The 14,371-nt window shown below is 31.1% G+C and overlaps 2 protein-coding genes across 2 annotated transcripts; both read left to right on the forward strand.

The window, feature by feature from the left end:
- The first annotated feature begins 1,752 nt into the window (after positions 1 to 1,752).
- LOC107922403 (protein GRAVITROPIC IN THE LIGHT 1) lies at positions 1,753 to 3,884 on the forward strand. Its single transcript, XM_016852423.2, has one exon. The coding sequence runs from the start codon at positions 1,967 to 1,969 to the stop codon at positions 3,398 to 3,400; it is 1,434 nt and encodes a 477-aa protein (XP_016707912.2). The 5' UTR covers positions 1,753 to 1,966; the 3' UTR covers positions 3,401 to 3,884.
- Positions 3,885 to 11,274: 7,390 nt separating this feature from the next.
- LOC107922656 (UDP-glucuronate 4-epimerase 3-like) lies at positions 11,275 to 13,279 on the forward strand. Its single transcript, NM_001327207.2, has one exon. It carries the CDS (start codon positions 11,708 to 11,710, stop codon positions 13,013 to 13,015), a length of 1,308 nt encoding a protein of 435 aa, NP_001314136.1. The 5' UTR covers positions 11,275 to 11,707; the 3' UTR covers positions 13,016 to 13,279.
- Positions 13,280 to 14,371: the final 1,092 nt, after the last annotated feature.

Genomic DNA, 14,371 nt, shown 5'->3' on the forward strand with positions numbered 1-14,371 from the left:
TTATGAAAGCACTTGATAACCATATAAATTAATGAGGGTGGTTAGTTGTATTAAATATTTAACGTGTACGGTTTAAGCATTGACTTCTTGGGGCGTAATATTTATATTGAAATTTATCGTTTATTTTAAATTTGATCTCATGCTAACGTAACGACTAGGCTTGGCATTTTTTGGAGGGTAATGCCGTAATGCAGCAGCTACCTCTCCGTTCAGATTTACGGTCAAATTGCAGTCTTTGTTTTTTTTTTTTTTTACAAGATTAATATTTAGCATTTTAAATAAAAATTTTTTAATGTGCAATTAAAATATTAAATATTTATTTTCACGCTCTCACAACTGGGGTCTATTCTCTCAACACGCATTACATTCAAATAAAGTTGTCCAAATAAAAGACTATTTTGCTCCTAATGGTTCAAACTCGTGAATTTTATAGGTGAATTCACCTTTAACCACTAAACCAAATAAGAGAGTTCAATATTGTTTAAGATGAGATAAATATGTTATATATCCCTGAATTCTTAATAAATTTGAAATTTAATTTATGTATTTTTATGAATTTAATTTTTTTATTGTTTAAATTTTAAATTTTAAGTTTAATTATTTATATTTTTAATTTTTTTATTAAATTTGTTGGATGACATTTTAAAGTTGAAAAAAATTTCACTTAGTAATTATATAATTAAAAAATGACTTTGTAATAAACTTGATTTTAATAAAAGAAATTTATGGTGTTAATAATTGAACTTACATTTTTAAATCTCAACATTAAATGAATTAAAATTTTTAAAATATGAAAAACTAAAATTTAAATGTACCAAAAATACAAAAACTTAAAACATATTTTAACCTCTAAAATTTGATAATTAATACTAAATTATTATACACCCACAATATATCAAAAGGCAAAAAAGAGAAATATATTTGAGAAGGTAAAGACGAGGAAAAAGTCGGACAAATCAAGAAACCAGATCGTTCTGTCACATAAAAGGATTATATTCGGCTGTCATTGTAGCCTTGCCACATATTACCGTTACCCAAAAGTCCGCAAAATTAGGGGCTAACACAACATTAAGAACAAAAAAAATAAAAAATAATACATAATAAAGAAAAACTAACAAAAATTTAATTTTTTTATTTCCACTAATTAATTTATTTCCATATGATTTAATTTTTTTAAAAGAGAATTTTCTTGGTTTATTTTAAAATTTAATTAGTTTTTTTTGTGAAAATTTAATTAGTTTTAAACATTTTATTTTAGAATGGATATCAAAAATCGAAAATCATTAAGTACAAGGAAATATGCATGTTGAAATCTTAGAGGGTGAAACTTCAAATTTCATGAGTTAATATCTTATTAATTGAATTGGATTTTCGAATTTTGTTAATATTGTTTGAATAGAATTAACCGGTCAAATTGATTGGATTGAGATATTGATTTGGACTCATATTTAGGGGAGTTGGCAAGGGTCCGACCCCTTAGATAAAATTATACTTTGACACCTTTAAAAATGATAAAAAAACTAATTTAACCATTTAAAAAATATAAAGATATTAACTATTAAAATTACAATTTAATTTCGGCCTCTAATAATATTTTTCAGACTCATTGACCTGGATAAAGAAAATTTCAGTTAAAACTGATTTTTTTACTTTTAGATTTTAAAAAATTTTTTAAATTTTTTTTTAATTAAATTCAACAAAACAGTTTGGATTGAAGCGATAAAACTTGTGACTTGATGAAGTGAAGTAGCGGTAGGATTGTGAAAATATAGAGCTTGGAGTTAATACATACCTTACTTTGAAGGCATCCAAAGAACAAAATCCAAAAGCAAAGAAGCACTTGCCCCCTTTCCATCAACAAAACCAGAGGCAGAGATAGCCAAAGCAAAGGGAAAAAACTAAGTTAAAAAAAGAGACCTTTTCCTTTATTTTCTTCATTTTTTTCATTGCCATTTGTATTACAGAAATGAATGGCTATGAAGCTCCAATAACACCCATTAAACACCCTCAAATCTCTGAAATGTTTCAAAAATTCGCTTTGGCTTTCAAGACCAAAACTTTCGAGTTCTTCGCCGATGAAGACAATCACAACAACGGCAGCCACCTTTCAGACTCCGATGGATTCTCCCTCCTCGACTCCGCTGAAGACTTCATCACCGACCAAAAAGTCGTCGTCATCAAGCCTGACCCACCGCCCAATTCTTCTTCTTCCTCGATGAACAACGTTTCCCACCGTGGAACCATCGACACCCAGATCGCTGAATGCTTGGTTTCTTCCGTTTTTGCTGCTGTTTCTTCCTTTGAAGCTTCCTATCTTCAGTTACAAACCTCGCAAGTGCCCTTCGTGGAGGAAAGCGTGAAAGCAGCTGATAGAGCTTTGGTTTCTCATCTCCAAAGATTGTCCGATTTGAAGCGTTTTTACATGGAATTGCGGAGGAATCCGAGTTCCCAAGTCGCGTCATCTCTCGGGTCTTGCTTGGAAGCTCAAGTGCAAGAAAATCAAAGCAAGTTGAGGGGTTTGGAAACGGTTTCGAACCGCTTGCAAGAAGAAATTGATGAAAAAGACAATGAAGTCTCGGTTTTGAGGAAGAAATTAGCTGAGATTCATTGGGGTAACACCAAGTTGTCCAAGAAATTATCTGGTAACCTCAATTCAGCTTGTGATGTTCTTTTAACCGTTAGGGTATTTCATTCCGTTTTGCATGATGCTTGCAGAGCAACTCATAAGTTCAGTAAGATTTTGATTGGTTTGATGATAAAAGCTGGGTGGGATCTTGATTTGGTTGCCAATTCGATTTATCCTGATATTGATTATGCTAAGAAAGGGCACACTAGATTTGCTTTTCTATCTTATGTTTGTTTGGGGATGTTTCGTCGTTTCGATTCTGAAGGTTTCAGTTTGATCGAAAATGAAGCTTTATGTAATGGGAATAAGGGTACTTGTTCACTGAAGCAACTACTCGAACACATATCGAGCAACCCCATGGAGTTACTAAGTAAGAACCAAAGCTGTGAATTCTCAAGATTTTGTGAGAAGAAGTATCAAGACCTAATTCATCCCACCATGGAGTCATCGATTTTCAGCAATTTGGACCGAAATGAAGCCGTGTTGAATTCATGGCGCTCGTTGAGCGTATTCTATGAGTCATTTGTTTGCATGGCTAGTTCCATATGGACACTTCACAAGCTGGCCTTTTCATTTGAACCCGTGGTGGAGATATATCAAGTTGAAAGAGGACTCGATTTTTCGATGGTATACATGGAAGATGTCACCAAGAGATATAACTTCCCCGGCAAAACCAAGGTGAAAGTGGGGTTCACAGTGGTTCCAGGGTTCAAAATTGGAAGGACTGTGATTCAGTCACAGGTCTATCTAGGTGGGTCAAAATGTGAAGACTAGTTGCTCAAATATTGCACCATGTAGAGAACTAAGTTAATAATCAGTCTTTGGAGCAAAGGTTTTCAGTTCGAATCTTTGGGTGCAACCCTTGAAGGTCCAGGATTGTAGATAAACTGTTTTGTCATGATGACCCCAGATCGAAGTTCCCGTTTTAGTGGCTGTCTTGATCCTCAAGAAAGTCTCTACTGTGTAAACACTTACTGTATACTAACTCTGCTGCTGGACTTTGCACTGAGCTCAAGGGAGTGACTGCGATACAACAGCTTCTTTAGCTATCTTCTGATACTTAAACACATCTCCAGGTTGTGAATTTCCTTCTTTTTTACGATTCGCGTGTGAGTCCATGTAGAAATGACTGTATGTTGACACTAGAAAATATACTACACCAAATGTGTATCTACATAATTGTTGCTTATACTGCTAGGAACTTTGTATTATTCCACTTCAAGTTGTGTCTTTGATTAAAGCAAACTTGCATTTGCTACTTAAATGCGGTCGAGTTCTTTAATGGCTTTACGTTGGCATGGATGACCCAACCTTCTTAGATCATATCTATTGGTTGGTTATAGAGATACTTCCATAGCTTTTTCTTGAATTAATTTGAACCTGGTGCCTAGTGATCCATGCATTTTATTTGCTTTTCTTTCAATGCATTTTGCTTGGACCGTGTACTTGAATAGCTAGTTATGTAAAAGAGATGTGCTTGAACTTCAATTCCGCGATAATTGATGTTTGTTATGTAGTTCTAGTTTATTAGCTTGCTAAGATATGGAACATGCATAGTATAAATACAAGCATGATATCTACTCTACATTTTCTGGTATTTTGTTTCATTTTCTTGTAATAATCGGTGTGGAACCATGGGTTTCATATTGTGCATGTAATTCAGTTGCAATTCGCGACTACACGAATGAACTCTTCATTGTTCTCACCTCGGTTAGCAGGTCATTTTTGGATCTTTTTGTCTTCATCTCATTGTTGGATTCCTTTGGGCCTCTTGACCCATATTGCTCTGACTCGTTTTGTTTTAACGTATCTTTAGACACGAGTATAAGAATATGGTATTCATGTGAGAGACATCCGTGTTTAACGTATCTTTAGACATGTCCTGTCATGACGATGGGGATGATGATATTCCTGAGTGTCGGATCCTTGTACGAGATGTGAATGTTTCTCTTTTTTTTCTCTAATGTTTGAACATCATGTAAAAAAAGAACACATCTTTCACGTGTCCTAGTTTATAAGCAGGGGCGAAGGGAGGCAGGGACGAGGCTTGACATCTTAAATGGAAAATTATTGGTTTAGATCTTTTAAAATTCATAAAATCTTAATTTGGTCCTCTTTTTGAAAAGCATAATAATTATTCGCACGATACTCTTTTTCTTTTTCACTATTCTTTAAATACACTCCGTCCCTTTTTGAACCCACAACCCTTTGAAGTTAAGCCAAGTCACTCTCCACTCAGCTACTTAAACTATTTCTATATTATATACAAACCAAACTATAAAAGCCATTCAAATTCAGTCATTTGGAGGCAAGAAAAACAAAATAAGATGTCGCCAAAAGGATTTGAGCTTGGCAATCCAAAATCTTAAGGACCGATTGTCGCCGCGGAGAAGAAGGGAAAGCCAAAATAGTCAGGCAAAAAGTTGTCCAAATATTTTTAAAACATACGTTTCAACGTACTCGAACTCGCGTCTTCCTGCATTGATAACAATGCCAATCGAATTAAAACTTAATCGGTAAAAATGGTTTTTATTTAATGTTTGACATTGAGATTATTATTTTCAATTACGTGATTAACTTGTTTTAGTCCTATGTTGTCAAGGATGTTGATTTTAGAATGAATCTTGGTTCTTATTATCGATCTTTGATTTATCGTTGTACAAGCTCAAGTTAAGTTTAAATTTGGTAAGAAGCTTTTACATCTCAACTTTTTTTTTTTTAATTGTAGTATGCTTATTTCTAATTTTTATTTGACATAAATTTCATATTCTAATAGTATTTGATTTTCTACCTCTCTAGGTTATTATTTTTGTGTAAAAGAGATAACGGGTAGATATATTTGGTATTTGTGTGGTGTATGTATATATTGAGAACTTATTTGTGTAGGATATTCTCTTTCTTATACCTAGAGTTTTTCATGAGATATTTAATTTCTTTGATATTTGAATTATGACCGGATTTGGTATATATTGAAATTATTAAGTGATTATTCGTGTGCTTTATTAATTAATAAAATCCTCTTTGGTTGATCTTATTGGTTTTTTTTATTTTAAAGAATTTATTGGGACGTTTAAAAGTTTGTTCTACTAGGATTGTATTGTTGCATTCTCTAAGCGAATGCAAACATAAAAAACGAATCAAAGATATATAATCATGGGCATGATAAATGACATAATGATAACCAATAGAAGTGGAAACATAGTAATAAATAAGAGAACAATAAAAGTTCTCAATATAACCCTTCAAAGGGTAGATATAACTTATATTATGAATGGGATATAAAATATCATTAGTCACATACTTGTCATATGCTCAAATATTTTGTTTTTGTTAATATTCTTTAAGGGAGGGAAATTATTAAGTTTTAAAAGATATTCACTATGGTTGATTTCATATTAAGATTGTGAATGAGGAAAAATTATATTTGATATGAACCACTCTTACTATGAATATCTACCGGTTTTGATTTTAAAAAGGATAGAGACATTCAATTGTTGAATGCATGAAACTTATGCTTAAAGACTTGATTGACTCTTAAATTAGTTGTGATTATCTCTATTGTATTCCTTTGTCATCAACCCCATGAAGGGTTGAAATTTGAATATTTGACTGTGAAGATCTACTTGAATTGTGGAATAATTTAAGAGAAAGAAATGACCATCGGAATATGCCAATTTTATCAAAAGCTCGTTATAATAGGATGTACCTGAAGTTGTAATATTTTAAAACTGTGAATGAGTATAACTCTGCAATATTTATGATAAATTCTCAATTAAAATTATATAAGAAAATATTATTGATGAGAACTTGTTAGAGAAAACTTATTAAACTTTTCATGCTTCAAATGTGCTCCTGCAGTAGCAATATCGTGAAAAAGGTTTTAAGAAATTTTGAATTAATATCATGTTTTACTTGTGGTTGAATAAAATAACGAGTTATTAAATGAAAAGCCATAAAGCTCGTCATATTAAATTTGCTCCATTCCCTGAAATGAATGTAGCAATACATAAAGACATAATCTTTAACATGGATGTAGTAAGTGGCTACATAATAATCGTCAAATAGATGGTCATAATAATTATTCTAGCACCAGAAGTGAAAAAATGAAGATAAATAAGAGATGAACAAGAAAACCCTTTAAGGAGTGAAGATAACTTATGTTATCGATGTTGTATGAAAGGCCATTGGTTGGGTACCTATCATACGCCTAAACATTAAATATGAATTACATCCTTTTTGTGGATTGTGATACTAATTGTTGAAATTAATACATACCCAATGAATGATAGATAGATTGGTTCCAAATATAAAAGTTCTCATAAAAGAAAATAATAAATCAAGATGATCATATAGTAAAGGCATGTCCTCCTGAAAAGACTCAAGGCATAACTAATTATTAAAACTCTGGAATAGATTTAGGTACTTAATATGGAAATGATGAAAATAAAGAGACCTTAGTAAGTTATGTCAATACAAGGAAATATGGAACCCAGTGGTGAAAAAATCTGGTTTAGAAAACAATTTTTTTCACAATGAAAAAAATAAAATTATGAAAACCGAGCCGATTTATGATATTTATAGTAATAAACTTTTTACATGAAAAATATTTGTACTTAGTGCGAGATGGATTCTAGACATTCCTAGCTTTCAACCAAATGGCACTTAAGGTACCAGATCCAACACCCTAAAATAGAAAAGTTTTCGACAACAATTTTACATGAAATAATAATATTGAGATAATGAAAGAAAACAATGATACTGAATAAAATTGTCAAGAAAAATAGACATGGAATAGATTGGCCGAAATAGAAAGACACAATTCAAGTAGAATCTAATTCGCGAAGTTTGCAGATCAGTAGTCCAAACATCTAATGGTATAAAGCCAGAGGAGTACAAATGAGTAAGTTTTGCGAAAACAAAATAAGAAAAATGAAAATTTTTACTAAGTCCTAGTATTGATTATGAAAAATACAATTTTTTTTGTAGTTATACAATAACCTTTAGATATATTATTAGCTCTGACAGTTTATGAAATATTTGGCATGTGCCTTATGATTATTGTTATAATCTTCATTAGAGGTGATCATGGGTTGGGCTACCCGACCTGGCCCGGCCCGGCCCGCTTAAAAAATGGGAGGGTTCGGGTAAAAATGTAGGCCCGAAATATGGGTTTGGGCAAAAAACGAGGCCCATTTAGAAAAAGAGCCAGGCCGGGCCTTGGGTAAAACTTTTTTGGCCAGGGCCCAGCCCGGCCCTACCCGAATTATATATTAAATATATATATTTTTAATCAAATATACTTTTTAAAATTTAATATGCTATTTTCTTTTTAAAATATGCTATTTTGGTGTTGTAAAATTTAATATGGGTCAGCCGGGCTCGGGCTTAGCAATTTTCTTTCAGGCCGGGCTTGGACAAATTTTTAGGCCCATATTTTGGGCCGGGTCGAGCCTATGCCTAGAAAACGGGCCTAAAATCTTGTCTGGGCCCGGTCCGAACCCAGCTCGGCCCGGCCCATGATTACCTCTAATCTTTGTATGAATAGCTATATAATGGAAGTTTATATTGAAATATTTGAAGAATTTAGAATGCTAAAAGCATATAGAAATTCTCAAGAAATTATTCAATACATTTGAGTAAAATTAATAGGAATTAAAATGATTTGAACATATGTGATAAATTTAACTCAGTGAATAGTAGTTGAAGAATGATTATAAAATGATCTAAAATACCTATTTGTATTTTATAGAAGTAGCATGATCAATGTTTATTATGATTATTGTTGAAATTATTGAAGAGATCAAATTATATTTTCCCAAAATTGTTCCTCACCATGACTTTAAAATGAATGGTGATTAAATGATTAACAAATGCGTTCAATTGATTATTTGAGAAGCTGATATTCAAGATTGAATACGTAGAATTTTAGATATTATGTGATGTTTTTATAAGGGATAGTAAATACATGTTATACTATTTTCCTCTTAACCAATGTTTTGTCTCACTGGGTTTTCCTAATAATGGTTTTAATGAGACAACATGTTATGTGTATTGTAAATATTTGTACTTTTTCACTAAGAAATTTTTTCTCACAGGGTTTTTGTCTTAGTAAGGTTTTAACGAAACACATTATCTACCAATGATCAAGATAAATTTGATGTACTTTAGAAATCTAATATTCATGAGAAGTTGATTTTTATTTCATTTATATTTCTTGTGCCTATAAATATAGACTTTGGAAAAGTACTTTACACATCTTTATTGATAAATAAAAATACGTACTCTTCTTTTACTCTTATATTTCTTATTACTTTTCTTGCTTCATTATTTATTTCAAAAAATATTAATATTTGGTTAATAAGAATTATTATTGTAAACCCATTATTATTTTTATAATAATATTTATATATCTTAAATAATAATTTAGACCATGTTAAAGTATTTTTATCACGTCAAGTCAGAAAAGTAAAACCAGTTCAACAAAATATTAAGGCTTAATTTTCTTTTTTCCTAATTTAGTACTTCAATTTTTTTAATTTAGTATTTAAATTTGGTATTTTTCTCAATTTAATATCTAATTTCTTTTTCAATTTGATATTTAAATTTTTTAAATGTTATACAAATTACCTCAAAATACTAATAACATTAGTTTATTTTATAAGGGGTCAAATATATCTAATGTATGAACAAACATGTTGCATGTGACATGAAATTTAATGGTAGGAATGATAATATTTATTTGAAGTTTCCTTTGTTTCGGTAGACAACATGCTCAAAATTTACTTAACAAAGGGATATTGAAGAATAAAACAAGAATTTTAAAAATTCGAAATAAAATATTTATGTTATATTAAAAAACTAAAATAAATTAGACTAAAAGTAAACGAGCATTTGAAATTTAGAAAGAAATTTCATGTCATTTATCATTGGTCATACACTGATTATTTTTTCTACCTCATAAAAGAATAACATTGTTAGTATTTTGGGGTACATTTATATACATTTGACAAGTTTAGGCACCAAATTGAACAAAAAAAAAGGTGATAAATTAGGTAAAATCAGCAAACGTAGGTACTAAATTGGACAAAAAAAAGTTTGATACCAAATATTATATTAAGTCAAATATTAAATATAAATGTTACTTTCTATCTTTTACCTAGAGGAGAGCATGCGATTTTTTCAATCATTTTTTATTAAATTCATTTAACCGATCATAATCTACAAAAATTGACCCAACCGAATTAAAGCTCAAAAATCGATATAATCGAATCAACTTTAAGGGTGGGTTTGGATGAGCGATTGGGTGCGGTGCGGTGCGTTTAGTTTACTTTTTTGTCTCACATTACAGTATTGCTACAGTATCTAATCTCACCGCCACCGTTATTTTTACATTAACTGCAGGTAAACACATCGCCCATCCAAACTCACCCTAAGTTAGTTGGTTGGTTTGGTCAGATAACCAACTTTAGACATTAGACTTAAATAACTTATATTTATTTTATAAATTTTAAATATATTTTAAATAATTTAAAAAATATTAAATTAAATTAATTTTTTCGGTCGAGTCAATTTAAAAACTAAAAAATCGATAACTAACCGAAATAATTAAAAAAAAGCACTCATAGCAAAAAAAAAAATCCAATTGGAATGATTTAATAAGTTTTTTGGGTTTTAATCGAAAAGTGGCCCCCCTATTCTCACCTAAATTTTGTAAAAGGAAAGGAAAAATAAATATTACTAAAAACCAAATTATGATTCAAATTTTGAAGATTCGGAGGTATACAAATATATTAAGTTCGAAAAGTACATTTAAACAAAAATTTAGGATTGTCTAAAAAAGATAGATAGATTCAAAGCCTCAATTATATTCCCTTCCAAAAAAGCATTAATTTAGCTAATTAGTAAATTATTTTTTTTGTTAATCAAATTATTATTACTTTTCATAAGAAAAAACATAAAAATACAATATATATATATTTAAAGGAAAACAAAAAGGGAAGGCAAGAGGATTTTTTTTTCATTTATTTTAGGGTAAACTATAAAAATAGTCATTTTGATTTGCCTCAAATTACATTTTAGTCACTTATGTTTGAAATGTTACGTTTTAGTTACTTACGTTATCGTTTTGTTATGAAGGGATAACTCTACCGTTAAACTCTATTATCTCCCTAATGACAATCTTACGTGGCAGTCCAAATGGGTTTTAAATGTCAACTTGGATGCCCAGTTGTTGGGATGAAAATAGATTTTTAATTAAATAAATTTAATTTAGACTGCCATGTAGAACATCCAAATTAGCATTTAAAACACATTTGGACTGCCACGTAGGACTGTCGTTAAGGAGGTAATGAAGTTTAACGGTAGAGTGATTACTTCGTAACAAAACGATAACGAAAGTGATTAAAATATAATCGGAGACAAACAAAAGTGACTATTTTTTATATTTACCCTTTATTTTAAGGGGAAAAAACCCTCTTACAGTAAATATGAAAATCTTAATCATTCCAGACCATCAACAACTAATCCCCAAGCTGAATAACAGCCCAAATTTAAGGGTTTACCATTCAAAAATATCATTAATCCTTAAATAAATAGTAAAATCCCTAATTTTCCCCCAACCAAACAAATTGGCCCCAAAACAAAAATACAAGAATCAAATTATAGAAAAAAGAAGAAGAAGAAGAAAAAACTAATTTGGTTTCACCATTTTTCTTACTGTTTTCTCTCTTTTTCTTTGTTTCTTTCCTTCGTTTTCTCAGTTGAGAAAACGAAAAAAACAAAAAAAAGAAAATTTTAAAACATCGTATGGAGTTTATTTACCAAATCAAAACAACCCCATTTCTTTAAAACCAGTTGAATTTTCACTTTATTGGTATCCCATGAATAATCCAAGCAATATCAAATCTTGAAAATCGCCATTGAAGCTCAAGAGATTTTAAAAAAATTCCTTTTTTTCATCGGAATATGGAAAAGAAGTAGCAAGAAAAAGAGTATACCTTTCCGCCGCCGTCACGCCGCCGTTAATCTTTGCTACCCATTTTCTTTAAAAACCCTAAATTCAAGCTCGTAAGAAAAGAAATTATGTCTCATCTCGACGACATTCCATCAACACCGGGGAAATTCAAGATGGAAAAATCACCTTTCATTCACAGTAGAATGAGGTGGCACTGGCAATCTTCACTTGCGAAGCTCACTTTTTGGTCAATTGTTTTCTTCTGTTTGATTTTGATCTTCTTTTTTCGATCCCCATCTTCAAATCCCCTCCTTCAAGATCCATATCGCCGTTCTCTCCGTACTTACAATTGGGGCGGACCCGCATGGGAAAAACGGGTCCGTTCTTCCGCCCGAGTCCGTTCCCGTAACGGTTTCTCCGTTTTAGTCACCGGAGCGGCCGGTTTCGTTGGAACCCACGTTTCATCCGCTTTGAAAAAACGCGGCGACGGCGTCCTAGGGCTCGACAATTTCAACGATTATTACGACCCGTCATTGAAAAGAGCTCGCCAAGAACTCCTTGAACGCAGTGGGGTTTTCATTGTAGAAGGCGACATCAACGATTCAGCCCTTTTAATGAAGCTTTTTGAGGTCGTCGCCTTCACCCATGTTATGCATTTAGCTGCTCAAGCTGGTGTAAGGTATGCAATGGAGAACCCTGGTTCTTATGTGCATAGTAACATAGCCGGTTTTGTTAATTTACTTGAAGTATGCAAATCTGCTAATCCACAACCTGCAATTGTATGGGCTTCATCAAGTTCAGTCTATGGTCTCAATAATAAAGTCCCATTTTCAGAAAAAGATAGAACTGATCAACCTGCTAGTTTATATGCTGCTACTAAGAAAGCTGGTGAAGAGATTGCACATACTTATAATCATATATATGGATTGTCATTAACCGGTTTGAGGTTTTTCACGGTTTACGGACCGTGGGGAAGGCCGGATATGGCGTATTTCTTCTTCACTAGGGATATTTTGAAAAGGAAACCGATACCGATATTCGAGGCTGCTAACCACGGTACGGTAGCTCGGGATTTTACCTACATTGATGACATTGTGAAAGGTTGTTTAGCTGCATTGGATACTGCTGAGAAGAGTACCGGTACCGGTGGGAAGAAGAAAGGTCCGGCTCAATTGAGAGTGTATAATTTAGGGAATACTTCGCCCGTGCCGGTTTCCACTCTCGTGAGCATCTTGGAGAGACTTTTGAAGGTTAAGGTGAAGAGGAACATTATGAAGTTACCACGGAACGGGGACGTTCAATTTACGCATGCCAATGTTAGTTTGGCTCAAAGGGAGCTCGGATATAAGCCTACAACCGATTTGCAGACCGGATTGAAGAAATTCGTGAAGTGGTATACCAGTTTCTATTCCGGTGGGAAGAAAGCTGCCGGATAATCCAATCGGCGGTATCACGGTAGGATGATATGATCCTCTCTGAATCATTTTTATAAAATTGCTTTATAACATCTCTGTTTGCTTTGAGATTATGGTTTGTTCCACATTTATCTTATATAAGGTGATATTTTTTGGTCACTGGGAAATTGGCAGATGCTGTATCAAAACAACACTTGAACAATCTCTTTTTTCTTTTTCTTTTTTTATAATTATTATATATATTTTTAATTTTTAACATGGAATGAAATTGTTGTAGTTTTGGCCTTTTTCAGAAATTATATGAATATGCTGATCTCATTGTTGTATGAAATTCCAATAAAATAGCACATTAATTCTATGTTGTTGCTTTTCCTTTGTGGATAATTTGGTTCACATTTTGAAATCACTCTGCACTGATAATAAAAACTATACCCCTACCTAGACTCTTTTTTTTTCAATTTGGTACTTAAAAGTACATTCAAATTCTCAATTTGGTACCTAAAATATACTTTCATTATATATTTTCAGTCCCTTTTTTTGATAGATGTTAAATATTTCCTTTTATTAAATGTATATACACATTAAAAAATATAAAAATAGAAATAAATATATAAAAAATCAGAAATATATATAATCTAGAAATAAATTTATAAAAATAAAATTACAAAAAAATATTATAATTGAAAAGAAATTAGTTGAAATTAATAATATTATTACAAAAAATGTAAAATGTTGGTAAAAATTATAAAAGAAATTTTAAATAAAGGTTTTAAAATTTTTTTTTATAAGATTCCGAAATATATAATTATAAAATTCTAAAAAGGTATTTAAATTTCAAGTAATTTGCAATAATATTTTATATTTTTTATATATTATTTTTATTTTTAAAATTTAGAATTATATATTTAGAATTTTATAAAAAATTGTTTTTAAACTTTTTAAAAATATATATTATATATGATTTTTTTTACATTTTTAATCAATGTAATATATATAATACTAGAAAATAAAAAAGGACTGTTCTAATTGTGTCATGTGGTCGCTCAACCTTGGTCAACTCTCGCTCAACGACCGGTCAACAATCGGCCAAAGACAAGTTTTTTTAAAATATTTAAATATTTAATATTATAATTTTTTTATTTTTAATCTAAATTTAATATATTTATTTTAAATAAACATAATTGTCATGTGACATTTTTTCATTGGCTAAAACATATCATGTGGCACTGTTTCATTGGCCAAAGTTGCCTAATAGAATTTTTTAACGCCCATTACAAAATGGACTAAAAACAGAGGAAATTGATACTTTAGGTACCAAGTTAGGACAAAAAATTTTTCTATATGAAATATAGTTTAAAATATGCTTCAAAGGCTAAA

Source organism: Gossypium hirsutum, chromosome D08, assembly GCF_007990345.1.
Source record: "Gossypium hirsutum isolate 1008001.06 chromosome D08, Gossypium_hirsutum_v2.1, whole genome shotgun sequence".
In the NCBI taxonomy this organism is placed as follows: Eukaryota; Viridiplantae; Streptophyta; class Magnoliopsida; order Malvales; family Malvaceae; genus Gossypium; species Gossypium hirsutum.